Genomic DNA, 27,859 nt, shown 5'->3' with positions numbered 1-27,859 from the left:
TTACTGCTGAGCAGTGCTCACACAGAGCCAAGGCCTTTTCTGCTTCTCACCCCATCCCACCAGCGAGGAGGCTGGGGGGGCACAAGAAGTTGGAGGGGACACAGCCAGGACAGCTGACCCCACTGACCAAAGGGATATCCCAGACCATATGGCGTCATGCTCAACACATAAAAGTGGGGGAAGAAGAAGGAAGGGGGGACGTTGGGAGTGATGGCGTTTGTCTTCCCAAGTCCCCATCAGGCGTGATGGAGCCCTGCTGTCCTGGAGATGGATGAACACCTGCCTGTCATGGGAAGCGGTGAATGAATTCCTTGGTTTGCTCTGCTTGCATGCACAGCTTTTGCTTTACCTATTAAACTGTCTTTATCTCAATGCACAAGTTTTCTCACTTTTACCCTTCTGACTCTCTCCCCCAATCCCACTGTGAGAGAGGTGAGTGAGCAGCTGCATGGGGCTTAGCTGCCAGCTGGGGTTAAACCACAACAAAGAGATACACTTAATAAATTTTTCCTGGAAGGAAGAATTCCACCTCCTGGCCAGCGTTGATACTGGTATATATTTTTACAATGCTAGATACTAGTATTCGTTTCACTCAGATACCAACACCTAATGAGCAGAGACATCCTAAATAATTTGTAATAAAATATGTTGAACATCCACCATGCAGAACATAAAAGATTCTAGAGTAGTCCATTTTAAGGCTGGGAGTTGCTACTTCATTTCAAACCACTATTAACTTCAAGACGTTCAAAGCCCATTTGTATCGGCCTGGCAATGTTGGCACAGCAAGAGTTCCAAGAACCTCAGATTTGTGCAAATGTCTGAAGTGAATAATCTTAGAAATTAAAAACTTCAAGGAAGTAAGTATTAAACTCAGAATTTTAGGATTTACCTGGTATGAACTTTCACGCTAGCAAGGCCTGACCAGGCAAGTTTTTTGTACCAGCAAGGCGCTTGGTTTTTACCTTGAATACCCAACATGCCATCCAGACCGCTTCACAGGTCACTGCAGGTGGTAAAGCATCTTTCACCCTCCAAAAGCGTTTAGCCATACCAGTAGGTTCTCTGGCACTTGATCACTAACTCACTACACCCAGACTTACTGTTTCATGGTAATTGCTATTCGTGATACTTTGTATTTGTTCATACTACCCAAAGGAAAAATGCTGTAAATTCAGATTTGTCACCTTTAATTTGGCACGCTTATTTGATGGATCCACAGAGACAAGATCTCCCAGCTGTGAAGCAGCTTTTTAAGTACATGAGCAGCTCTGAGTTCAAAAAGCCATGCTGTCAGCATCATGTAAGCAGTTCCTCTGGCTTCAAAACACGTTAATAATACTGTACACGAATTTCAGTACATACAGGTATAAACATCAGTGTTCACTAGGACAGAGCAGGAAAATGCCAAATGGAAATTGAGGAAGAATAGGTAAGGATCACAGGGCCTCTCTGCACTGAGGGGAATTGTTTTAAAATACCCACTTGGTTCCCAAATGCTCAGTGCCCACCAGCACACAAGCTTCATCTGATAACCCAACAGACAAACACATACTTAAATACCGCAAGGAAAAACACTGGGTAAGACTCACACTGGGAAAAATAATAATAATAAACCAGTGATACACAGGGGAGGATTACGAAGGATTACAGTGAGCAGCAGTGCAGAACTAAAGAGAAAGCTCCGTGATAGACATACCAGCACCCAGTCCTGAGAAAGAAGGTGGGTTTTGTGGAGGTTTTTTTAATTTTAAAAAAAAAAAAAAAAAAAAAAAAAAGGTCTTTCTAAAAGGATTTTATGATCACTAGGCTAAGAAGCACGAAGTTGCAGCAGGGTTTTCCATTGCTCACATAAATGAAGCCATGGCTTGCAAAGCAAGCAGCAGAAATCTGTTTTTATCTTCCAGACTCCAATACAATACAGCTCTGACAGTTAAAACTTTGTTTCAGTGGTAAACTGCAGGCTTGGAAAGGGACAGGTTCACAGCCCTGAAACAATTCTCAGTATGTTGCTGAGCAATAGCAAGCAATAAATACTGTAACAATAGGGATTACAAAAATCTCCGTTCAAGAATAACACTAGCAGTGGTACAAAACTCCCGATGCCTGTCCATCCTGAACTGGAAACATTACACTTCAAGACTGCAAATGAGTATTTCACCTCCCAGTAGTTTCGAATTCAACATGCAGTTACAACTTGACTGTGTGTGACAGTATTTATGCCTAGACATTACCAATATAATGAAAGACTTCCTTCTTAAACTCTTATAAAGAACTGTAAAAAGTTTTACTGCCAAATTTATCAATACTGCCAAGCCATTAGCTTCAACTTTACTCCAAAACAGTGCAAGTAACAGCCTGCAACTTTATAGACCTGCTTTTCTTTGTAATAGGTTGCCTGTAGATTAGGGTTACCTGATACTGACTACATCCATAAAGGCATTCCACTAAGAACAACTTTATTTTTTGAATTACGTTATATAAATTGCAAAACAATACAGTTTGTTTCCCCCAACACACTGTGTAACAACTCCTTACTTGCAGGAACAACTGTTTTCTTCTTATACCTTTTAATTAGACTTACAAAATGTTTACATTAGAAGGAACAATTGCCTTGATTTCTTTTGAAACAGCTTCTAGATCTGCTGTAACATGCCTACCTATCTGATTGACACCACTTTTCACTACACAGAATTGGTTATACAACCCTGGTGCTTCTCTTGCACTTTTTTCCAGAGCTTCCAATATTTATTCATCACATCTTATACGTAAGAGTAAACGCATTTGCCTCTATCCAATCACCACTTAGCTATCTGGTTTCAAAGCTATGGAAAGAGCAGGGATGCAAATCTTGAAACACATTTCAGTTCAGTACCTTATTTGGTTGACAGCAATTTTAAATTATTTCCTCTAACATTTGTAACAAAGTCAGCGTGAAGTTTTATCCAACTAGGAAGCAGCCAAGGGAAAAAAATTAGTTTATAGATATGAACAGGTTCTTGTGTTCCTTTTTTAAACCTGAACTAATACCTGTTGGGTTTCGAAAGATTATCTGAACTTATTTAGAAAAATATAAGTATGATTTTTATAAACATTTTGATTCATAAGTGGCGTACCCTAAAAAAAAAAAATCATCAAATTATTGATGAAATAGGAGTAAACGCCTCATGTGAAAGGAGCTGGGGACTCCCCATCCTCTTCCCAAGAACAGATGCAAAGAAGCCTTTCTCAGCATGGTTCAGCTCCATGGAGCTGAGTACTCCCCAGAGTACAGAGTAGTCTGTACTTCAGCAATGAGTTAAGGAGTACAATCTCATACAGACATTGTCCAGCCCTCACAACATCCTGCAAGGCACGAACATTTTTATCCAAAGTAAAGAAAAAGTGCAACCTACCTATGGCCACACAGGGAGCTAGCAGCAGAGATTTTTGGGGAGGTAGGTTGTGTTTTTTCCATGCATATGCTTACTTTTACACACAGCAAGCAGCCACTCAGCAAGATCACACACTAGTGTAAAGGGGACCTGTGACAAGAGGGCATACGTAATGCATGGGATCCACTGGAGCAACCTGGACAGTCTGCACTGGAAGTGTGTGTGCCTAAGTAATTGCAGGCATGCTGCAGCCAGCTCCCAAACTCTAAAAACTGAGCTATTTCACATGGCTACTTCAGGACAAGGTGAATCACATCTTAAAATGATGTATTTCTCTGTGCTGCCTCTAAATGGAGTCTGTAGTGTCCAGACCAGCTGTAGATACCAATCTTGTAGATTAACTGTTAGGCTACATGAACTCTGCTCTACACATCAAACTTAACTGGGGTGAGGGAGGCGGAGATAACCTATCTCAGCATGAGGATATCAATTTGTAACATCAATAAGAAAAAGACTGCAATTAGAATTTGTGCAGAGTCCCTGTGTACAGCAACAGCATTTAATATAAGAAACTGTGCTACAGAAGTATCCTAAACTTTCCAAGAGAAGCTGACAGTTACACAGACCAACCTGGGTAACTCTTCCAAACTGGGTTTTAATCCTCAGTATGGAATATGAAACAAAAACAAGGGTAAGGATTTTGGTGATGGCAGCGTGCACATCTAGTGATGTGCAATAGCTCTCACTGTGATGGGTTGACCCTGGCTAAACGCCAGGTGCCCACCAGAGCCGTTCTATCACTCCCCCATCCTCAGCTGGACAGGGGAGAGAAAAATATAACAAAAACTTGCAGGTCGAGATAAGGACAGGAGAGATCATTCACTAATTACCGTCACGGGCAAAACAGACTCAGCTTAGGGAAAATTAGCTCAATTTATTACAAATCAGCCAGAGTAAGGTAATGAGAAATAAAACGAAATCTCAGAACACCTTCCCACCACCCCTCCCTTCTTCCCGGGCACAACTTCACTCCCGGATTTCTCCACCAAGCCCCCCCAGCGGCACAAGGGGGACAGGGATGGGGTTTACGGTCATCACACGTTATTTTCTGCCGCTTCACCTCCTCAGGGTGAGGGCTGATCACACTCTTCCCCCGCTCCAGCGTGGGGTCCCACCCACGGGGTCAGTCCTCCACGAACTTCTCCAACGTGGGCCATTCCCACGGGCTGCAGTTCTTCACGAACTGCTCCAGCATGGGTCCTTTCCACGGTGTGCAGTCCTTCAGGAGCACACTGCTCCAGCGCGGGTCCCCCACGGGGTCACAAGTCCTGCCAGAAAACCTGCTCCACGGGCTCCTCTCTCCGCAGATCCGCAGGTCCTGCCAGGAACCTGCTCCAGCGCGGGGTTCCCACAGGGTCACAGCCTCCTTCGGGAACCCACCTGCTCCGGCGTGGGGTCCTCCACGGGCTGCAGGTGGAGATCTGCTCCACCGTGGACCTCCCTGGGCTGCAGGGGGACAGCCTGCCTCACCAGGGTCTTCACCACGGGCTGCAGGGGAATCTTCGCTCCGGCGCCTGGAGCATCTCCTCCCCCTCCTTCTTCACTGACCTTGGTGTCCGCAGGCTTGTTTCTCTTACATGTTCTCACTCCTCTCTCCCGCGGCTGTTTCTCCCTCTCCCAACTTTTTTCCTTCTTAAAAATGTTATCACAGAGGCGTTACCACTATCACTGATTGGCTCGGCCTTGGCCGGCGGCGGGTCCGTCTCAGAGCCGACTGGTATGGGCTCGCTCTCTCTCGAACACAGGGGAAGCTTCCAGCAGCTTCTTACAGAAGCCACCCCTGTAACCCCCCCCGCTACCAAAACCTTGCCACATAAAACCAGCACTCTGACATTAGACCTAATAGGGGCAAACACTCTCTATGGCTAAATCCTGACCAGTACAAGCCTTTTCAATGGAAAATTCAGCATCTTTTTTCTCCCTGTTGGAGGCAATGTGAGCTTTTTGTTCCTTCTCATGGACAGCTTGGTACACACTCCCACCTCAGTGTGAGTGTGTAAATTCAACACATTCTCCCAACATATACACACCCGCAGACAGCTTCAACACACAGCCTTGTTGTGCTCAGAGTCCACACATGCACTCCCTCACCCGAACAGGGCTGGCTGCCTGACTCATTTATTGTGCTAGCTGATTTGCTATTTCATTTATTGTTGGCTTCCAACTGCAAAGATACACCTTTAACCAGCAGTGCATTTACCCTCAGCAATGATACTGGGTTTGGTTTCTTTCACAATGATTCACATTTTTTATTACGTAAGTACAGAGCACTCACTAGGTGTCTGGCATCATTTCATTAAATAAAAAGCAATACTATGTATCACAAGATAGTAAAGTTCGGGGGGGGTTGTATTATTAAGATTATTAAAAAATACTGCTTTTTGGGGGGAAGAATATTAATTTTGTGAAATAGCAGGAGTCTGGATGTTCTCTAACAAGACTCAGTCCAGGGAACATAAGATGTCCCACGTTAAAATGAACATTTTTTTTTAGTCTTCAGAACCATGTTCACTGCTGCGAATGGACAATTTTTAACCTAAATCATGGGGGGCGGGGGGATATATATATATCTCTATCTATCTATCTCTAGTAAAGAGCATGAGATATGCCAGTACTTGATTACAATCAGATATCTCCAAGCTTGTCCTATTGCAATTACTACAGCACTTCCGCGCAGCAAATGAGCAAGGGCAGCTTGGGTATCTGAGGTGGCTTCCAGGCAATGAGAAACAGTATGTCTTTCTAGAGACTGCCAGTACTGAAGGACAGCGATCAATACACAAGGCTACGCAAATGTAATACTTAAGAACTCACCGCTCATGATCCTGAGTCTAAAATATAAAATGGATAAATGTGCTAAAGCAACCATTGCGTCGTTGACTCTTGAGCGTGTGGAGTTACAAAACCTGTGATTTCTTAGATCTCTCATCCCCAGCTCAGGGCTAGCTGGCACCATTCCCTGTCCCACTTGCTCAAGAGGTGTGTATTGCTAAAGCAGCAAGTGTTGCACATTTGTGAGAGCCTAGAGACACCAATGCTTGTGAATGCTAAGGAAGCTTCATTTCTTGTGTGAAAGCTGATTGCCAAACACCACAAAATCATGCTCAGTTTTTCTGGTTTTTCTTTTGCCCTAGCAAACAGCTCTCTGAATCGCTGACTCCATTCACCAGTGAACAGGCTTCTCTCCAACAGAAAGAGCTTTAACATTTGTAAGCACAAAGTTGTAAAGGCAGAGACACTGCAAAAAGCATGTGCATTGCTCATAAGCGATTCAGCAGAACTGCAGAAAATAAAATTTAGAAGAAAAATTACTGGGTTACATCATCGTGGATTTCTTTCTCTAGAAAGGAGGTAACCATCCCATGGATCCTTACAGTCGTACAATTTATCAACAACTGAAGAGCAGCCCTCTCACTGGGACCACATCACCTGGACCAGCAGGAAGGCTGAAATCTCAGCCCTTGCCCATGAGGGGAAGCAGGCTATCTACAGCAGCTGATGCCACTAGCACCAAATCACCCCAAAAACCAAACTGTATGCTCAACCCAACCTGTTACAGTGAAGCAGCCAGACTTCTAAATAACTGAGCATTTCCCTGCACCACCACACCTCCACCCTGAACAGATATGGTACCCGTATGGAGGCTCTCTGTCACAGGAAAACATTCGTACATGTTTCAGTGGGCCACTCCAAACACATTCTAGAAACTTTGGGGGGTTTTGAGGAAAAAAAAAAACCAAATTCTTTCTTGATAAGACAACAAATAAACTCTACTTCAGAAGGACCTTTGTACATGCATGCAAGTGTAAGAGTTGCAACAAAAAAAAGAAATCACAATAAATACAAACCCATTAAAGTTCAACCTCTGAAAAAAAATTAAGCAGAGTCACTTAAGTAACTCCTCAAAACATCAGTAAGCTGACTCTCAGGACCATTCACTTAACTTCTTAATTATGGACTCCATTCCTGTAACTGAAATCCAGTGAAATTCAATCCTGTGATCATCCAGAGCCCAAATAAAGATAGTGAGACTACATCTGAAGAGAAGCCATTGCAAGATCAAGTGTAGTCTCTTATCACGTTACCCTTTTTCTCTTCAGTTTTCCATATCAATGATACTTAGTTCAAACTATTCATCCAGAATAGGAAGGACGAACATCTTCACAGAGCCCACAAGTATCCACGGGAAAAATTTGATTCACAGAGACCTCCGGTGTCACCAGAAAAGTTCAAACAGAACCACTCCTGAAAACCCAAGACCCACCATGCTGGCTTCAACATAATACAAGGCTGAAAACTGATGTTCTATATTCAGACTGGAAATACAGTGCACATTCTCAATAGCAAGAAAATCACTCAGCGGGGCACTTACCTACAGATGCATTGGCTTCAACTTCACTAGAGTCCTTCAAACCACCACAGAACCAACTCTAGGGAACCCCTGTGACAGGTGATCAGGAGGGGCTGTTGCTCACTCAGGCATGTAACCCCACAGGGACTCCGGGAAGGGTAATGACACACAGTCAGGCTAACAAAGCATAAGGTCCCCTCTGGCCCTGGATGTCACAATCACCCATGTAGCACCTCCCTCCACGGGTATTACTGCAGAGTGACCCAAGCAAGTGACATCGGTGACATTCACCACCTCCAAAGACCAGGCTTACAGACATGGACAGCCCATGTAACAGCTTAATACAAATACATCCTTATGCCTCTCTTTCCCACCCCCCTCGCCTGCTGCCTCTGCACACCAGTAATCCCCAGTGATCCACTCATAACCAAAGCACCAGCTTTGCTCAAAGCTGGGAAGTGCGCAGGGTCACCCTTGGGATCAAGGCCACCCCTGCTCACGGCGGGGAGTTGCACTGCATAGGTTTCATGACACGACATGTATCCAACTGTAGGGCTGCTACCTTGTCCTGGTTTTCGCTCCGAGAGAGTTAATTTTCTTTCTAGTAGCTGGTATAGTGCTATGTTTTGGATTCAGTATGAGAAGAATGTTGATAACACACTGATGGTTTCAGTTCTTGCCAAGTAGTGTTTAGACTAAGCCAAAGATTTTTCAGCTTCTGATGCCCAGCCAGCAAGAAGGTTGGAGGGGCACAAGAAGTTGGGAGGGGACACAGCCAGGACAGCTGGCCCAAACTGGCCAAAGGAATATTCCATACCGTGTGACTTCATGTCCACTATATAAACTGGGGGGAGTTGGCCAGCGGGGGGGTACAGATCGCTGCTTGGGAACTGACTGGGCATCGGTGGGCCCGTGGTGAGCAATTGCCTTGTGCATCACCTATTTTGTATATTCCAATTCTTTTATTGTTATTATTATCATTATTATTTTCTTCCTTTCTGTCCTGTTAAAATGTTCTTATCTCAACCCACAAGTTTTACTTGTGGTTTTTTTCCAATTCTCTCCACCATCTCACTGAGTGGGGGCAAAGTGAGCGAGCAGCCACGTGGTACTTGGTTGCTGGCTTGTGTTAAACCACGACATACCTGAAGAAACTGTAAGTCATATAATGCTAAATATATACCATTAAGAGTTTAGCTCCAGAGTTTGACAAGTCGCTGTACTGGCAGATCCCTCTGCCTAGACGCAACTGTGCTGATTTCAGGGTGCTTCTACCCAGTTTCTACACAAACGTGACCCTGATCATGTAATGCACCACAACAGAGCAATCACTCTCCCGCAGGGGACTGGTGCCATATATGCTCATCCCCAGACTCAGAAGTGGTTTTTTATTAGTAACTGTGGCATTCTCACTGAGTACAGCAGAAGCTGGGTTGTGACAATTTTCTTTTTCAGATGCTCTACCTTTCAGATTTGATATGCAAATATCAAATTCCAGACACGTCGCAGACTATTTTCTCCATTCATTCATGCAGCACAAACTATAGGATGTTTGCAAAGTTTTTACACTTTGCAGATGAGATACAGAGAAAAACACAAATAGGCTTTCTAAAACAGAGAAGCAGATAAGGTATTTCGATGGCCAATACAGCTGGGATGACTCTTATTTTTTTGTATGCAGTCCAGCTGAATGTTAACAACCAAGCCCATGCTCTGTGCAAGCGTAATAAAAAGGAAGTGCTATGAAAAAAATAGATTTAAGAGTTTGCCCTGGACTGGTAAAGCAGCAAGCAAATAGCACAACTGTATGGAAGCGTGCCTGGTTTGTGAAAGCAGACAGTCTATCTACCCTTGTTAGCTCTACAGCTACAATCAATTTGGGGGGGCGGAAGAAGGGGGGGTGAAGAAGCGGCAGAAAAATGAGACGTTTCACTTTCCATCTGGAAACATAAGATTCAAAAAAGGAGTGTCCTTCAGTGTTTCTGATCCTCAGGATATGCTGCTTTCTCTTATGAAAGAAGTTCAGTTGACTCAGATCACAGTCATGTTTGAGCAATCTGTAAATCAGTGAACATACTTGATTTTATAGGCTTTGTACTTCAGTGAAAAGTATATAGTTGTATAATACAGACAATTATCTGCTTACATTTTTAACTAAATTATTTGCCCTCCTTCACATTGATCATTTGGGGCAGGGGGAGGGGGGAGTCCTAATATTGATTTCTATATCCAGCTTGCTTGGCAATAAGCTTATCCAATGCATTTTCTGTCTGTTGTTGTTGAAATGCTGACTATACATCCTCTTAACACTAGTGAAAGTGTTTACATGAAAAAAAGTTTCACTAGCTCTTAAACATGAGTTTAAAGTTATTTAATGGTGTACAAATTCAATATGAATATATCCTGGGATAGAACAGACACAGAAATATCCTTATATCCTTTTAAATCATTATCAGAACAATCTCCATCTGGAAACATATTCCACTTACAAACTACAGGGCAAACAGAAAAGCAGCAACATCTGAACTGGCACAGTCCTGTCACCATGTACTCATTCATCACCATGCATTGCAGTCCAATTGCTTTCAATAAAACTCAACTTTTTGTTATAAGTCCTGACTCAGTAGCATTTGCAGGATTCCCATGACAGTACTGCTGGTAACTGAAAAATCTGTCCATCTGCATCCTCCTCACACTGCGAGTTCAGGCGTATGAGAGCAGTGCAGCACGTAAGAGCATGACAGAGTCCGGACAGAAAGCACGCTGCTGTAATCATGTAATCATTCCTGCACACCAGCCACCCCTTTTGTTTTGTTATTGCATGCCCTAAGGAACAGCTCATGTAATCAGGATGCAAGATTAATAGGACAGTACAGAATTCCTTGATTACTTTTCTAGTATAGGGAATAGCCTGAGTTTAAGACAGCAAAAAGGAAGCTCAAAGACAGCCTAAAAGACTGCCAGAGACAGCCTTAAAAAAAAAAATTATATATGTATATATATGTGGCAAAGTAAAGGAAGAGAAGTTTATACACAATTTATAAGGACTTGCAGACCATCTCCTCCCTTCCTCTGCTGTAGGACACAGTAGATCAAGCAATGACCACAACTGAAGTACTACTTTCCCTATGATTTCTTTCCATAGCATCATTATGCAACTCAGTAACACACAAGGACCAGGAAGCCTTCTAAACCAGAGCTTTTGATGTCTATAGTGCATATGAAGGAAAGGGATGTTGTCATGAAACAATCAATTGCAAGAACCAGAAATGGCACCAGAAAAAAACAGTAGAGGCTAGAAACTAGTAGAACAGAACAAATTTTGATGAAAAAGCCAGGAACACTGGTGCCATTGAACAGGTCAGAAACAGCTGTTTCCAAAGGCAGCAAAGGAAGCAAAGCATCAGCACTGTTAACCTCAGGACAGTTAAATCTAAATACAAGCAGCTTTTTTCTCAAGGGCTTTCTAATGAAGAGAGATGTCTAGAATAAGAGGGATATGCCACAACAAGGAAGACACACAAAATCATGCATGTAAATCGTTAGAGATATTTGCTACTAGGTTTCACTGCAATCTCTCCGGCTATCCAGTTTTCAGAAATTACTTCTCATTGTATGTCCTCATGCCTAATAACAGCATGTTTGTCAAAGGCATACGGAGTCACTTGAAAATACAAAGTCTAGAGGCAAAAGATGAACAATGGTTATAATGTCATCTAAAATTATTTAGTAAATGCTTCCATTTGCATAGTCCACCAGCTGCATTTTTGCAAAATGCTGGAGATAACATGATGATTATGGCAGCTGTTAACAGAACCTGATGGCTTCAACAAAAGCAGTAATAATAAATGGCAGTTGTGCTATAGCATGTTTTTTAAAACACGAAAGAATAAATCACCACTTACTAAACTCAAACCAGTCATTTTAAAAAGATGGTTTAGGGTGGAATTATAATTTGCAAAATCCCAAATTTCAGGGTTTAGTATTATTTAATATGTACTACAGCAAGCACTCCCCTGTTTGCTCTCTCTGGCCCTACTGCAGCTCTGCATGTTTCCTTATCCCTAATATAGAGATCCTGAATATGACATTATAATCACGAAAGCTTGCATCTACAAGGGGAAAACATGCTTTCTTCAGCACTGCATGCAGAAGGGATTAAAAAGTTTTGGTAGATTGAGTTCCTTTTAAATCAGCATCAGTAGCACAGTAGTCTACAAGCAAAGTTGAGACCAAGGCAATTAACCCCATCAATCTAAAACGAATGCACAGGCATGAAGACAATTCTTTCCTACCAGCATCAGCTGAACACTATTAGAGCACTTACTGACTACCTCAGATTTTTCTCCCATGACCACCTTATTTACAACACTTCTGTATTAGAAGAAAATTACAGCATCTTAATAAGAAAAAACAAACAGATTTAAATTCCACTAGCATGGATCAATATTCTCTCTTCTCTTAATTTCTCATATTTAAACAAAATACATCACTAACAGATCTCCTTCTGGCTTCAGTGTGTCACTTAGCTTTAAAAAAAAAAAGAAAAAAGATCAGTATTCATAAATCACTTTACATAGCTAAAGTCAAACATAAGCATTTCCTTTGCTTTCATTCTAATTTATAAACATTTAAACAAGTATGTAATACTGTAATCAACATGCTCACTGCCAAGTACAGATTACTATATAAAAGTTTCAACCACAGTAAGACTAAATTGAATGAAAACTACACAAGAAACAGAAATTATTAAGCAGTTTAACATGATGGACTCCACTCTTTTCCAAGAGGAAGAAACTTTCTTTTTAACAGCCAATTACCACAATTTCAGCTTGGTGAAGTGTGGCATGTCTTTTCATACAGAGGCTGAGCTACAGGAGAGCAAGAGGATTAAACACAGCAGTATTTTACCACATCCTTACTAGAGGGGAAAGATAGTCTTGCAGTTAAGGAGTCAGCAGGTTGGCACTTTATTTCCAGCTCCGTGCCGAACTGCTTGTGTGGTCCTGGACCAGCCAGCGACCTCCTGTGCCTTCCTTCTCCATGCACTCCGTGGGGATAATTACATACTTGCCAAACTCACACTAAGACGTTTGTTTGCGGATTTGGTTTTTGAAGGGAGAAGGTGGTGAAGCACAGAAGGAAATTACCCAATTAAGGGGAGAAGGCACTGGAGAGCCACCTCCTTGCTCCTAGTTTGGGTGTTGCATGCTGTTATAACTGATGGGTGCATCACAGCTTTGCTGCAGCACAGACGACCAGTACAGAAAAGTACTTTTCTCTTTCCTAAGGTAACACAAAGATGCAAAGAAAAACCACAGAAGGACTTTATGCAAGTACCCGCTCGCTGCAATTAACATCGTGCTGTTGTGAAACACAGTTAACGAGGTCCTTGCAGAGAATGAGCCACAGAAATACACAATGCTGCTCCCAAGTGAGCATTCCCCTTCTCCATCACCTGTATTTGGAATAGACCTACACAGCTTCCCAGTTAATGCGGGGCTGCATTGGGAGAGCTGTGATTAGAAGGAGCCCATTCCTACTCTGTGCCCCTATTTCATACCTGAAAAAGCAGAGCACTGATAAATACATTTCCCTTCTCAAATCACAGCATCAGTGAAGCAAAACTAACTAGATAGTTCCTGCATCTCCACCACAGGATTCAGCCAACACTTCTGAAAGGAACCAAAAGACACTGCAACCGTTTTCTTAAATCCTAACCACAGCATCTACAGTCTCCCCTATTCATTTCTACATATACCTCTTTCCATACCTCAGGTTCCTGTGCACCTGGAAATTTGTTAAAATGAAGTAAGGAATAGTTGTCACAAAAAAAAGTACCTCGCAATTTTTTACTATATATTACTGAAGTTACTGAATCAAACTTCTCTGAAGACAGTGATTTCTGAATTATAGCTGAGTTAGTGAATCGTTTAACTGTGTAGTGACACAAAACATTTGGTCTTCACAAACAACTTGGACAACCTGTATGCCTAATCTTACCTCCATGTTAAAAATAAAGGCAATTTGAAGTAGTTCATCTTATAATGAAAGCAAGCTATAAAAACTGTTAATCTGCTAGAGAGGAATATGCCCCAACAGCCCAACCACATCACAAACCAGAGCCTCCGCTCACCCTGTAGTAACGGAGCTGGTGCCTATACAGCACACAGCAAGCACAGCTCAGCAGCAGCAAGTCTGGATACAGCTGTGGAAATTCAAGTCCACAGCAATGACCAGGGCAACAGTATAAGTAAAGACACAAGGAGGAAAAGCCTCCATGCTTTTACACATTTTCATTTCAAGTGGATTTCACTAGCTGATTTCCAAAGGTTTCTCAAATAGTCAGGTCTTATGCCAGTACACAGCTATAAAAATTACTTGAAAAGTGATATGAAGCTCTTGCTAAATAGTATCATCACCATTAAAGCAGCCTAAGAAGTAATAAAACATACATCTAATTTTAATTAGTGGAGTTCTATACTGAGCATAACATGCTTTAAAATTCATGCTTTAAAAGAAAAGTGGCAAATTTTATTAGTTCCACTTTTTCCTTCTGTGTATTTCCTTTACTTTTTTTTCAAAATTACTCTGGTATTTTTTCTCCCTTCTCCATTTAACAACATTCCCAAACCAGCAAAGCCAAAAACCTAAAAGCCTTGTCCTGCTGCTGGCATATCACCAACAGATGTTAGAAGCACTTAATTGCAAGGCTGCAATCTGCTCTCTGAAGGACGCTGGTAGCAGGTGTGATGATCTGGTCTGAAGAACAAACTATATATAAAGATGCAAGACAGGTGGGGGAGGACTCCCAAACTTCACTTTTACACATCATGTTGAATTTGTAGGCCTACTTATTCAGAGGGAAGGAGCGGGGAGCTACAAAGTTAAAATAGGTAAAACTTGGCATCTTAGAGCTCAGTGTTTGATTTTACAGCTCCTCATGTGCTGCAAAGCAAGCAGGTGAGCAGCACGGGGTTGACTCCCATTTGCTGTTGATGCTGAGAAAGGCACAATTTGCAATTGCAAAGAACAGACTCTCCTTTTTATTGCATCTAGGCACAGTTTACAAATCTGAAGCCGTGTGGTCTTCACCCAAGGCCAGCTTTCTGAGCAGTGCACCAGGTGAAAGGCAGGCTGCAAAGGGCTGTTTATTATAAACTGATTTCAGATCTCTGCTTCCTATCTCAGTTTGTAGCTTACACTGCAGAGTAACAAAAAACACAAAGTGAATTATTACACTCCACACTTGAGTTTGGAAAGGAACAATGCAGTTTTTGGAAAAAGCGACAGGAAAATACTGGATGAAAAAACAGCATGCTTCTAAAACATTAATTAATTACAGAGAAACTATTTTTTTTTATTTCAGTATCACACACAACTTTAATCTCCAAAAGCATTCAAGAAAAAATGTGTACTCGTGTCTTAAAACGGATCTCTCTTCACAATGTCTTTGGCATCCACCAACCTTTGGAAACAAAGCCTTTCAGAAGGCAACAAAACAATGGCGCACTGAATCAGAAGCAACTTGTGAAGGCAGCTAGAGTTAGAGCAGTCTCTACACACTGTCTAATCGCAGACATAGTATACAGTCGAATAAAGGGAAACACAGACCACCCATAAAACAGGACATACATTTTAAAAAATTAGCTATTACGATCTACAGATTCAAAATAGTTTAATATCTTTCACATAAAGAGAAAAAAAATCCCTCTTTTTATGTTGTTCTGGTATGAGACCAAGCAAGTGCTGAATTATGAAATGGAAATAATTTAAAAAAAATAGATCATTTCCTACAAATTGGACTCAAGTACAGTAGATGGCTATGGTAAATACTGAACTCTTTTTTTTTTTTTTTTTTTTTAAGTCAGAAGAGTAGCATCCATGCATACAAAATTACAGGCCCACCTTGAGAGCATTTTTAGAAAGGGGACTCCCACATGGGTCTATCTGATCACCCCATATGGCCTGCAGGAATACACCAGAACACTGCCCAAACCTTTTCTTAACCGTTTAGCTCAGCAATTCTCCCACAAGTCACTGGCCACCAGAAAAATACCACCATGAAAAGCAGATTTAGTCTCAGTCTGAAATACACGATTGTCAAAAAAATTATTTCAAAAGTTGATTTATGATACAGTTCCCTTCAGCAGCTTGTTTAGACTTCTCCAGATGCTAAAAGGTAAACAGCAGTACATCCAAGCTAATTACTCCATATTCAAATATCAAAAGAATATTTAACTCAGCACAAATTAGCTTTTCATACAAGCTAGCTCCCCTTCGCTGCTGCTTTCATTCCCCAGCTAGGGAATTCCACCAGCAAAAGAAACATCTTACCTCCACTCCACAGAGACAGGGTGAGGACCAGGAGCCTTTTCAGCTAAATATTTTATAAACCCCAAAAGATACGATACTGGATACTCATTATCTGTGGCTTCCTATTTAGCAGGGGGCTTCAAGCTAGCAATAGCTATTTTGTGGCAACGCCAAAGCAACAAAACGGTCATCAGGAATTTACTTCAAGCAGCTATACTAATAAAGGAGAGATTTATAAGACACTGATTACAATAACATTTCACAGATATTAACATCTGGGTTTAGTTTACCAAAGCATTATGTTCTTCAGTGATTGCTGGGCACAGGGTGAGACTACTCCAGTGCCTAACACAACCACAAATTAAATACACTGTTTTACATAAAGCATAACAATTTCTTTTTAGAGCAGGTTAGCTAAGTCTAGAAAATATAGAAGGTTTTCTCTTTAAACAAACATCAGCCCTTAAACATACAAATATTTTGCATATACACAGTTACAGATATTTAAAACCACATTCACTGGCTGGTTTACAACACAGAGCCTACACTAACAGAAAATTCCAAATTTAGAAGCTCTACTTATTTCACCCAGTCCATGTTTTCTTGCAATTTCTTAGTTCGGACTTCAAATTTTCCAGAATTATTACAGACCACATTTATTTGTACTATTTTTCATTTGAAGAAAAACCTAGAAAAAGCAATAAAAGCAGCTGTTAAGAAAGCTCAGCGAGAGCAGAAAACATCAAACCTATCCTCTCAAATTAGTATTCTTAATGCCAGAAAAAAAAGTGTTCAATATAGGATTTGGAAACGACGCTCTGAACTTGCACCATGCCCAGAAGACACGACTCCCAGTTTGACTGAGCGAGGATGGAGCAGGAGTCTCTCGTGCTGGGGCTTTTCCTTTCCCCCATCCCCAGCCCTCTTGGACCTACAGCGCGGCAGCGGAAGCAGCACCTTCAAGCAGCATCTTCACCAGCATTAAACATTTAACTCGGGACATGCCCTCACCTTGATCCAAACCCGAACGGCTGCCTGAGCACCGAGCCCCTCACACATGCCTGCAGGAGCCCTGCAGAAGTGGGAGCTCAGCCTGGGAGAGTCACGGCCACGGCCAGGCTGGGCTCCTCTCGCCTCCATCGGAAAGCAGCAGCATTACTACTCCTACCCAGCGCTCATCTCTCTACAACAAAAGGCAGAAACTTCTAGCAGAACAAGTGAGATGTATGGAGACGACCACTCTCCAACTGGCTAAATTATTACAATTGCAGGACAGTTTTTAACTTTCAACAAAGCCTAACACTTCAGGCTAGCAGGCTTCCAGCAGCCTGGTACTGTAGAAAGACAGAGACAGATTCAAGGGGGGGTAAAATTCTTTCCCTCTTCATCTTCACAGGCTGCACGCAGCGCCGAGGCCAGAGGCTCATCCACCAGGAACGGCTGGCCACTGCAGCCCAGCCACCATGGCCTGGCCAGCGCAGCCCGGCTGCCTAAATTCTTCTTCTTTTGGTACTTGGTAGCTGGCCGCTTTCCCAGCGCTCGCAGCTGCAGGCAAGCAGTCTTCACAGGAAGGCAGAGGGGAAAAAACTGACAGCACAAACAAATGCACACTTAAGAAAATGCAAATAACGTTTGGTACAACAGGTTCTTGGAGAGACCAAATTAAATCAAGCCTTGTTATTCCACTTAGCGGTTTATTAAAGAAGCTAAAGGTTCTGAAGTTTCCAATTTATTCTTTTTCAGTTTTTTGTTGGTTTTTTTTTTCTTTTTCAACTGTCATTTAAGTTGTTATAGCAACAAAACTTTCAGGCTACTTGGTCTCAGAGACACTCCAGTACTCCCAGAAGTCATTTTTCCATATTTCATTAAATTCTGCTCCTGCTCCTTCCTGTTCAGAAGGACTCCCAAGAACTTGGAACAAAGTCTTTCTTCTCATTATATGCACAAAGAGGTGTATCTTTGCAAGCTTCTCACAAGTAAGATATTGCTTCTGACATTTAATAGGGAAGAAGAAAACATAATGTGGCCTTTGCCTAGGGGGAAGATAGAGTAACTCAACAACTTGGAAAGCACATGCAAAAGAGATGGGGTAAGGTGAAACTACTTTTTTCATTTAGTAAGTGTGGCTACATTTCTTCAAACAAATGAGAACACCTAAGTGGATGCGCACGCAAACATACAGGCACTCCTAAAAGTCCTATCTCCATTTAAAACATTTTATACCCATGTAACTTTTTTTTTTTTCCTATTAGTATTACAACATTAACACCAGAAACATTTTAAATTGCCATTCTGAGTCTGTAAAGACATGCATACCCGGAACAAAAATCCTATAAACTTGGCCACTTAAAAAGAAAACTGCTAATGATGTACCAGCTCACTCCTGCAAAGGACTCAAAATCTCGCTGCATCAGCAACAGGCTGAGCATGAGAGAATGTGGGAAGTATGGCCAAAAAATGTGACATCGCTTTTCCAAAATAGTGTCTGCTTTCCCTACCAAATCAGAGATTTACTACTTTCACTAAGGTTACTGCCCAAAAAGGGAAGCTTCCTATAACAAATTCCACAGGTTTCTTTTTAAAAAGCCTTTGAGGTGACATCCGTTGTGCCACTGAGGTCAATTTTTCATATTCTTCCTAACTTGACTACTTACCTCCAGGGCACCAAGTTAACCAGTTTCTTCCCATCTTCCACTCTTTATATTTGTCAGTACTTAATTTACTCCATTACTGTCTTGCTTCCATGTAAACTCCTGTTTCCCTCCCATGTGAAAGAAAGGGCACCAGGAATTACATCCATCTACCATTACTGCAAAAGCTTTTCCTTTTGCCAGTCTCCAAGGCGATCCCATCCTTTTTTTCTCCCCTACAGAAGACCACCCTTCTCCCCACAGTCATTTCCCTTCTGCCAGCCTTGTTTCTGTTACCATAAAAGTACTGACAAGCTGGAGACACAACAGTCCAGGAGGCAACACCAGACAATTGCTCCAGCACCAGAGCATGGTGCCTGGCAGGAACACAGCAGCATCCCAGGGCCCAGCTCCATGGGACGCTCATCTCTGCTCCTGGCAGCGAGAGTCACGCTCCCTCGCACAGAAATACCCTTGGTCTTTATTGCTCTTCCCCTCCACTGGAGACCTCGGCCCCGAGACACAGCATGTGGGATCCAGTCCAAGAGTTTTTAGTAAGGATACATTTCTTCTTTTGTTTGGGACTAAATAGGTTATTAAAGTGTATCGCTACAATAAGAAACTGAAGTAGGAAATAAGTTACTGTCATGTACCTGCTACCTGGTTAAAAAAGAACAGCAGCAAATACTGCAACAAAATAGTTATTGAAATGATTCGTGATTTAACAAATACCTGGAACCAATTTGAGAAAATAACTAAGGCTACCAGTAGGAAAAAATCTGACATTGCTAAAGTATTGTAACAAGTAAAATTTGCTATTATCTCAAAAACAAAAAGGCCCTAATGTTCACTGTTAATTTATTTCTTCCCTGATTTAGAATTTGACTCATTTCTCTTTCACTAGTAATATTAGTCATTTTGACATGTATTATGTATGTCTGTGCTGCTGTGTTCTTTTTTTCTTTCTCTTTTTTTTTTTTTTTAAACAGCACCACCAGATTATGTAACTTAGCTCAAAGGCAGTTTGGGTTTTTGGTAGTTTTTTTATCTATCTTCCAGTACCAGACTTGCTGAGCATTACAGTAAAGTGACCTCAAAGAAACAAAGAAAATATATAATGTATATTAAAAAGGAGGGGAAAAAAAATAAAGCACAGATGCCCTAAAGTATCTTGCAGAATTTTTTAATACTTTTTGCTCCACTTTTTATTTTCTTACTGCTCACAAAATATTTCTGAGTGAGAACATCTGTGCTGTACTCTGGACTGATGTTAGAAGAATTCCACTTTATTTTCAATATACATAAGCATTGGTTCAGCATTGTTGCATGTTTTACCCATTCAATTTATATTTGGATGAAAAGGTTTGTTCTCCTTTGAAGAACCAGGAAATTGTTTTAAAGCTACATGAACCGTATTCTGTATAACTAACATCACCAGCATTTCTCCCCCATTTACTCCATCTTATTTTACCAGATTAAACGTGCCACGACCAAAAGATGTCATAGTCCGGTACAACCGAGAAAGTGTTACTTCCAGTGGTGTTTTTATAACAGAACTAAAACATCTGCGACCGTTATAACCGAAGTCAAAGTGTAAAAAGCTATGAGAATCAGATGGTTTTCCACTGGTGAAGGCTATCGCCCAGGAGAAGAAAGGCTGGCAACTCCCTAAACCCCAAATTGCCTCCAGAACTGTTCTCCGAACGCTTTCACAGGCTCCTCCGCAGTTGTCCCCTCAGAGCTACAGGAATTGCTCACAGCAGCTGAACGGTGCATTTGCTCCAAGGGAAATCACTCTCAAGCCACTCTTCCACAAACACACACTTCACTTTGATCACCGTTAAGTAACGCTGAAATACCGAGAAACCACATAATGCCAAACTGAAAGCAATGACGTATCCCATCCAGCTAAAGATAGGTACTGCTCACATCAGCCAACCACAGTAGTACCTCACATACCCTTTACTGAAAACACCTTCAAAGATGAAGGGCTTGCATGCTGTCCACTTTTTATGCCCCTCTTCGTAAGCACTACAGAATTCAGTCTTCCTCTTTATTAGCCTTGAATAATCCCGAAAGCATTTACCCTGCTTGCTCCAACAGCAGCAGCAGAGCCCCAGCGTGGCTCTCGAGCCTCCCAAAGACAAGCCCCCTCCCTTGTACCACGGATGGCTGAACACAGGCAAGAAGACCTGGCAGAGAGGGGCTGCAGCAAAGCCTTACCCAGGGTACGGCAGGGCTTGTGCAGCTCCCTGCCTCCGGAGCCACAGGTCCTCTCTGAGGGACATAGAACTGCTGTACAGCAAAGTCCCTGTGCGAGGGACCTCCGCAGCCGCTGCCACGCTTGATCCAAAGGTTCATTTCTACCTTCAGCCTGCAATTTCTCGTGCAATGTTGTGAGAGTCACCCGTATTCACAGGTGAGCACAACAGCTGGAAAACATTCATTTGGCTGAAAACACAGAGGGAGTTCGAGAGAAGACGTTAAAAGGAAGTTTTCCGTAATGAGTGGAGGGAATTAAATCGCTACGTGCAGGACATAGCCTTGCATTTCCAGCACCAACTCCCAAACCTGCAGGATCACGCAACAGCTTTCTAAACACAAAGCGATTGTGACCCATTCCAGTACTTTTCTTCCTTAAATTAGCAGGTCTCCACTGCTGTTCACAGCTCTCACCAAGCCGCAGCAGAGTGACATTACCCATCAGCTGGGTTTCACTACCACTGTTGGGAGCCCAGTATCAGCAAAGAGGTGAAGAGCCGACTTGAGAAAATTGCCAGCAGCCCCAGGGAATCTGGGCTCTCCTCGTTGACCTCAGGCAAACCATTGAAATACCACCCAGCCAATACTAAATACAGAGCCCAGAGACTTCATCCTAGTGGTGTCAGCTAGAAGTAAACTGACAGTCAACTGAGCAGCAGGGGTGAGAGGGATTTGGGGGGGTTTGGCTCCTTTTTGGGGTGGAGAGGGTTCCGGTACTTTCTGAAAACAGCCTGTAAGACTTCTTTCTACTTAAAACAGGCTCAAAATTTACACAGATATCAAAATGAAATCTAATTCTAAAAAGAAATTAAAAATCATTTTTATGCTAAATTTAGCCACTATTGCCCTTGAGTGTTTTCATTACAATTCTAAAGGGGTCTCTGCAAGGGCATTGTGGAGGACCCAGCTAAGCCTGCACCCAAAACCTAGCAGCCAGGCTCGAGCAAGGAATGTGCCAAGAACAATACAAAACATAAGTCAAATCAGCAGATTTCCATATTGACCCACCCCTGTGTATTAGGACCTATAAAAGATGCCCCAGTGACACACAAGCAACTGTGAAACTGTTTGCTCTGCAGAACATGAAGCATCAAAGTTGCCATTGTGTACCTAGAAGACAATCTGCTGTCCAGGAGCTGACTTTTAAGCAAATAATCTAAGAAGTCCCAGTCAGCTGGCACTGGGGAAAAAAAAAATCAAAAACAGAAAAAAAAAAAAAAGCTTCACACATTCACCAAGACTAGAACCTTCCCGTCTCACACCTCCCTGCCAATGAATGTCAGACCTACCAAGGAGGTGGAGGTTAAGCTCTGGGTAGCCTAAGGTTCCCATGTACAAAGTGAGATTATGGTCATTTGACACCTATTACCTTTGCTTACACAACCACCTTTCCTTGAGATCTGGTCTCTTACCAGAAACTGCCTTCAAATGCTATCAAAGAGCAGATTACAATTTCTTTTCACAAATATTAACGTACCACAGTTTTTAAATTAACAATTCAAGCACTGTTCCATACAACATCACAACCCCCTGAAAACTTTATCTCCCACAGCATTTGGTGATGGGGAAGGGAAATGTGTCTCAAAAGAATCCTCCTAAAATCTTTTTGATTCAGCAGGAAAACTGTTAATTCACTTATTTTAACTAGAAAATCAGGGTTATATACAAGGTCTAGGAACATCACTACAAGCTCGTGATACGCAGGACATCAGACTGAACTATCACAGAGACTGAACGATCCCTGTAGGGATTGAACATGAGACCAAACAACTCCTGTAAATCTATGATTACCTATTTCATATTCTTGTTTACTGTGCTCATTTACATCACACAAAGACAACATAGTATCACTAAAAATTTACCCAAAAAAACTATACCTACCCATTACCTGTGCATGCTTATTTATACTTGCAAGAAAAAGAAGATAAAAAGTGAAACGCTTACAATATCCCAAAAAACCCAAAGCACACAAAGATTATGGTTACAGTTGAAAGCAACCAAAAAAAAAAGTCAGAAACATCTCTACAACTAGATAAACCAAAGCTACAGAATGGAGAATTACTTCTTTTTGATAAAAGGTTACCTGATACATCTTTTTTATAATAATTTTCCAGATTTTAACACTAGGTTATAGTCAACCATTTGACAAACAGGTTTCATCTCAACTGCCTGCCTGTCTGTCTGCTTCCTTTTGGGGCAGTCCGCCATCTCTTGCCATTAACGTTAAGCCAGTCAGGTGTGGCTGACTTCCCCTCCTCAAAATTCCTCTTACCTTCTCACCAGCAATTTTTTATTATTAAATTAATTGCTAGGAAGCCATAAGCAGAACTACATCTACACAAAAACTGCACAACCCCTGACCGGCAGGGTTTGGAAAATGCACCTAGCATTTCTCAGGCCATTTGGCCCCTGCCCAAACTGTACTCGTTTAACACTCACTCAGGAATTGTGCCAGAGGCTGCATCAGTCCAGCCACATGAGCAGAGCATCATTAGTGTGCCACCATGCAAACAAGGTGATCAATTTTTGCTGACTCCAGTTGCCCTGGACAAGGTGGACTTCTCAAACATCTCTTATCATTTGCTTGTTCATTCCCCATAAACACAAACTGCAGAAAAAATGGATCATGTTTCAGACACAAAGCTTCGTTTGGAAGAAAAGCGAAGGAACAAAAAGATTTCCTATACAGCTACACAGACCAACTTCAAGCACAGCCTGTCATATCAGTAACTTATACCACAACTGAAGATTTAGTATTGACAGCAGTGTTAATCCATAATGCATTTTTTTAGATTTATGAATCCTAGTCAAAGACAACTGCATCCAGAACTAACTGCAGTACATAGGTGTGTTATCTATATGCTTTTTAAGTCTTAGAATTTTACAGACAGGAGAACCTTACTATTATGTGGATTATCTTCCCCAAGTTTTTTTTCCATTCTCGACATGTCTCTTCAACCTAAGTAAGGTTGAAATACCGAGCCAGAAAACCGAGGTCAAGTTTTGAAGTTACTTGCTCCTGGCACTCCACAAGCACGATGCCAGGCTGCCTTACCACGACTGCACAGGTATGCCAGCAGTGCTCGCCGTGCAGATAACTTATTGCTAATCACAACCTGGAAACCATGACAAAGTACGAGGTAATCTGGGTAGGGCTGACAACTCAGTCCTCAGAGGCTTCAAGTAGTTCTGAAGGAACTGCTGCATACAGCAGACACACACATTTTTGCAGGATGAGAAATGCTGGCTTTCCTGTAAGTATGAGAACCATAAACTTAATTCAAATATTTTGAATAATCTCCCACCAGATACACTTTTTTTCCATAAGAGCACAGTGGTGGTAAAGTAGATTTCAGTGTCGGCTTGATACCAGCTGCCAGATCGTATGTTCGTATGTGTACAGATACTTTCATCCTCTCGGTTTAGGAATTACTTTGTCCCCTCTCACATCTCTTCCTGAAGTGAAGATTTGCTCATCTGCTACCCTAGCATAGAAAGAAACCACCTAACTACTATAAAAAGACAGCCATCTATGAAATTCTGCCATTGAAACCATAAAATTACTACGTTACTCTACAGCGGGCACAGCAAACAGCACTATACGTTTACTTACAAGACACTGAGGATCCACTTCCTTACTACCTAAACATTGCTGCAGAAAATCTTCAGTGAACTTAAGTTAAAAGTAAGGTTTGACAGTGACTGTACAAAACACTCAGAGTAAGCCCATGGACTCTACTACTGTGTTTTCAACCACAGTATTTCCATATAATAGAAACAATCTCAGTAATTAGGGCTACCTCAAGTCCATACCAGTGGCATTTAGCACAACCACCATATAAGTACTAATAAATAAAACCACCCGGTCATGTTAAACCTAGGATCGGGAGCTTTGGGGACCAGGGGCCAGTCAAAGTCTGGCTGCACCTCTGCAAGCTGTCTTGTTAGTAAATACATTGGCATATTCAAAGAAGAGTTACATTTTTTTATTTTTTCCTGTTTCCACAGGTGGGCCACTTCTTTTCTGAATAAACCCACACCATTTGCAATCATGTAACCTTTTCCTGGTGATGGGCATGTGTTTCTCCTGTGCTCACTACTTGCAATCACTTCCAGGCTTAACATTATACTGCAGAATGTAATTGCCATCCCTTAATGCAATTTAACAGTTGGAAACCAGGACGCGGTCCAGTGCCGCATGAGTTACACAGGCCACAGTTTTGGAACACAACACATCAAATTAATTAATTTTATTAATGTTGTAACACTGATGAACAAATTCTGCAAACACTTCTCACTCTGAAGGGCCCAGTGAGGCATTCGGTGCTCGCCCGAGGGACACACTTTACTGTTCACTGGTTTACCTTAACCAGAAGGGTACTTTTGGCCACTGTCTCCTACGTGCAGGTAGACTGCCATGTGCATTAACTGCCACGTATAAATAACAGCTGGTATGCAGCCACAGCCATATCCTAGTGAATCGTTTTACTTTTTTTCCAGACAGAATCACCACTGTGTTACCACAGGAATAATAAAAATACGGAGAGAATGCGTTTGTCCTCTCCAAAACCACGTTCTTCAGGAATCAATTGGGGAGGTGATGGGAACCTCAGTTACTGTTCTCCTCCCAGCAACCGGCATTCTCTCCAAGAAAACCGATCTTAAAAATTTTCTTGGGAATCACTTCGGACCAATCAACATACTGTTTGCAGTATTCTTTCCACTGCAGGTTTCAGAGAGACTGGGAGTCAGCATTTGCCAAAGCAAAACTTCCAGGTTCAGAAGCGTAAAGCGTGTCAGAAGGGCTGAAGGGGAAAAAAAAGCACGCTCAACTGCTTGGATGGACCAGGTAGAGCAAAGGGGAAAGACGCTGCTCAAGTTCTCGGCCAACGGCAGTCATATTGTCCCAACAAACCAGTTGATTAAAAAGAAGTTTGCAGCAACAAGAACAAAGTACGGGGCGGGGGAGGGGGGCGAGAAAAAAAGACTTGGGAAGAAGGAAAACAAAGCCCCACAAGTCGCCTATGGAGGGAAAGCCGAGCGCGCAACTGCCTGCGCACCCACAGCCAGGGATTTCAACATGGGGCCGAGGGAGGCCGGCGCAGGCGGCACTCGGGATCAGCCCCGCCGCGGGCCGGCCCGGCGCTCCCTGCACCCCGGGCCACCTCGGATGCCTGACGCCCAGGCGGAGCCGTTCCCCTGGAGCCCCCCGGGAGCGGGGCAGGCGCGGAGGCCGCGCGGGCGGCCGCGATGCTGCGGGTGTCCCCCCCCCCCCGGACCCTGGTCCGGCGCTGGGCGGCCCGCGGGGCGCCGCCGGACGCCCCTGCTGCGGGCTCCCCCTCCCACCGCCCTCCCCGCCGGGCCTGGAGGGCCGGGAAGCCTGGGGCTGGATTTCCAGCCCTCCGCGGCGACTCCCGCCCGGCCCGCCGCGCCTCTCGGCCCCGCCGCCCGCCCCGGGGCAGACCCGGCACCGCCGGCCCCCGCGCCGCCTTCCCGGCCGGCCCCCGCGCCGACAGCCCCGGGGGCGGCCAACCTCGCCGCCAGGCACCGGCGAACAAAGGGCCGAGGCCCGCCCGGCGCCCGCGGGGAGCCGCGCCGGCCGCTCCGCGGAGGGGCCGCCGCCGAGGGGCCGCCCCCCGCCCCGGCTCCCCTCGGCGAAGCCGGGCACACGCTCCCCGGAGGAGTCCTCCTCCTCCTCCTCCTCCTCCGCCGCCGCCGCCTCAGCCGCCGGCCGCCCTCGGCCCCGCTCCCGCCGCCCGGCGGGGCAGCCCGGACTTTCCCCCTCGCTTCCCTCCCCGCTCCGGGAAGCGCCATATTGATCGCGGGCGCCGCTCCCCGCGCCCCTCACCTTGGCGATCGCCTTCTTGTACCGGGTCACCGCTTGCTGGATCAGGCTGAAAACTTTCATGTTCCCGTCCCCGCAGGGCACGACCACCCGCGTCCTCCCGAAGCACACGGTGACTTTCATCCTGCGCGGCCGGGGGGGCTCCCGCGTCCCTCCGGCCCCGCGCAGCCTTCCTCCTCCTCCTCCTCCTCCTCTCCGCCCTCCGCCACGGCCGCCCCCCGGCGGGGCGCGGCGCGGCGCTCAGCCCCCGGCCGCCGCCGGGCTGCCTTGCTGCGGGCGCCCCTGCCTCCCGTCGCCGGCCCGGCGAGGCGAGGGGAGGGCAGCGCAAGACAGGGGGGGCCGGTGCTGCCTTCCCGAGGGAGCGCGGCCGAGCCGGGGGCCGCTCACATGCCGCGGCGCTGCCCGCTGCCTGCGGCCACCTGCTCGGCGCCTGCCCCGGCGCGCAGCGGCGGCGGGCGGGGCGGCGGCGCTGCCTCCCCGCTCCGGAGGCGTGGGGCGGTGCAGCGGGGCGGGGGCAGCCGGCCGGCTCGGCGGGGCGCCGGGGCAGCGCGGACGGGGCGGGGGGAAGGCGAGGGTCCCCTGCCGGTGAGCGGGGCCGGCGGACGGGGCTCGGCACCCGGCGGCAGCACCACCCGCCCGGCGCTCGGTCGGAGCGGGGCCGCGGGGGGGTGCCCGGACCGAGCCCCCCGGGGGTGCGGCGGCCTCCGCCTCGCTCTGCTCTGCCCTGCCGGGGCCGAACCGGCACGAGGAGCCCCGCAAAATCCTCGGCCTCGTCCCCCGCCCTCGGGGGACGGACGGGCACCGCTCGCCGCTCCTTCTCGGGGCGCTGCCTGCTGCCGCGCTTCCTCCAATTCCCGAGGACGGGGAGAGCAAGGCATTGAACCCGAGAGAATGTGCGCCGTCGGAGGCGGGAGCTTTCCGCTGTCCCTCCTGGGGTTTGGGGAGGGCCGCCCCAAACGCAGGCCGAGTCGGATGGTCTTCGTGGCCCGCTGGGTGTCTGTTCACGCAACAGAACCGACGC

General features: G+C 44.5%; 1 protein-coding gene across 13 annotated transcripts in view; it reads right to left on the bottom strand.

The window, feature by feature from the left end:
* The window catches only part of PARD3 (par-3 family cell polarity regulator), a 462,776-nt gene extending 435,503 nt beyond the window's left edge, over positions 1-27,273 (bottom strand). For all 13 annotated transcript variants that reach the window (XR_012652929.1, XM_075046174.1, XM_075046081.1 and 10 more), the window contains exon 1: positions 26,842-27,273. Coding sequence is in view for 12 of the 13 variants with exons in the window: in XM_075046174.1 (XP_074902275.1) it covers positions 26,842-26,961 (120 nt within the window). In the remaining variant the exon portion in view is untranslated. The remainder of the gene's footprint in view (positions 1-26,841) is intronic.
* Positions 27,274-27,859: the final 586 nt, after the last annotated feature.

The sequence above is a fragment of the Buteo buteo genome, chromosome 2 (genome assembly GCF_964188355.1).
Source record: "Buteo buteo chromosome 2, bButBut1.hap1.1, whole genome shotgun sequence".
NCBI classification, from domain to species: Eukaryota; Metazoa; Chordata; class Aves; order Accipitriformes; family Accipitridae; genus Buteo; species Buteo buteo.
The sequence above is the reverse complement of the archived record's forward strand: the minus strand, read 5'-3'. Positions and strand labels throughout refer to the sequence as shown.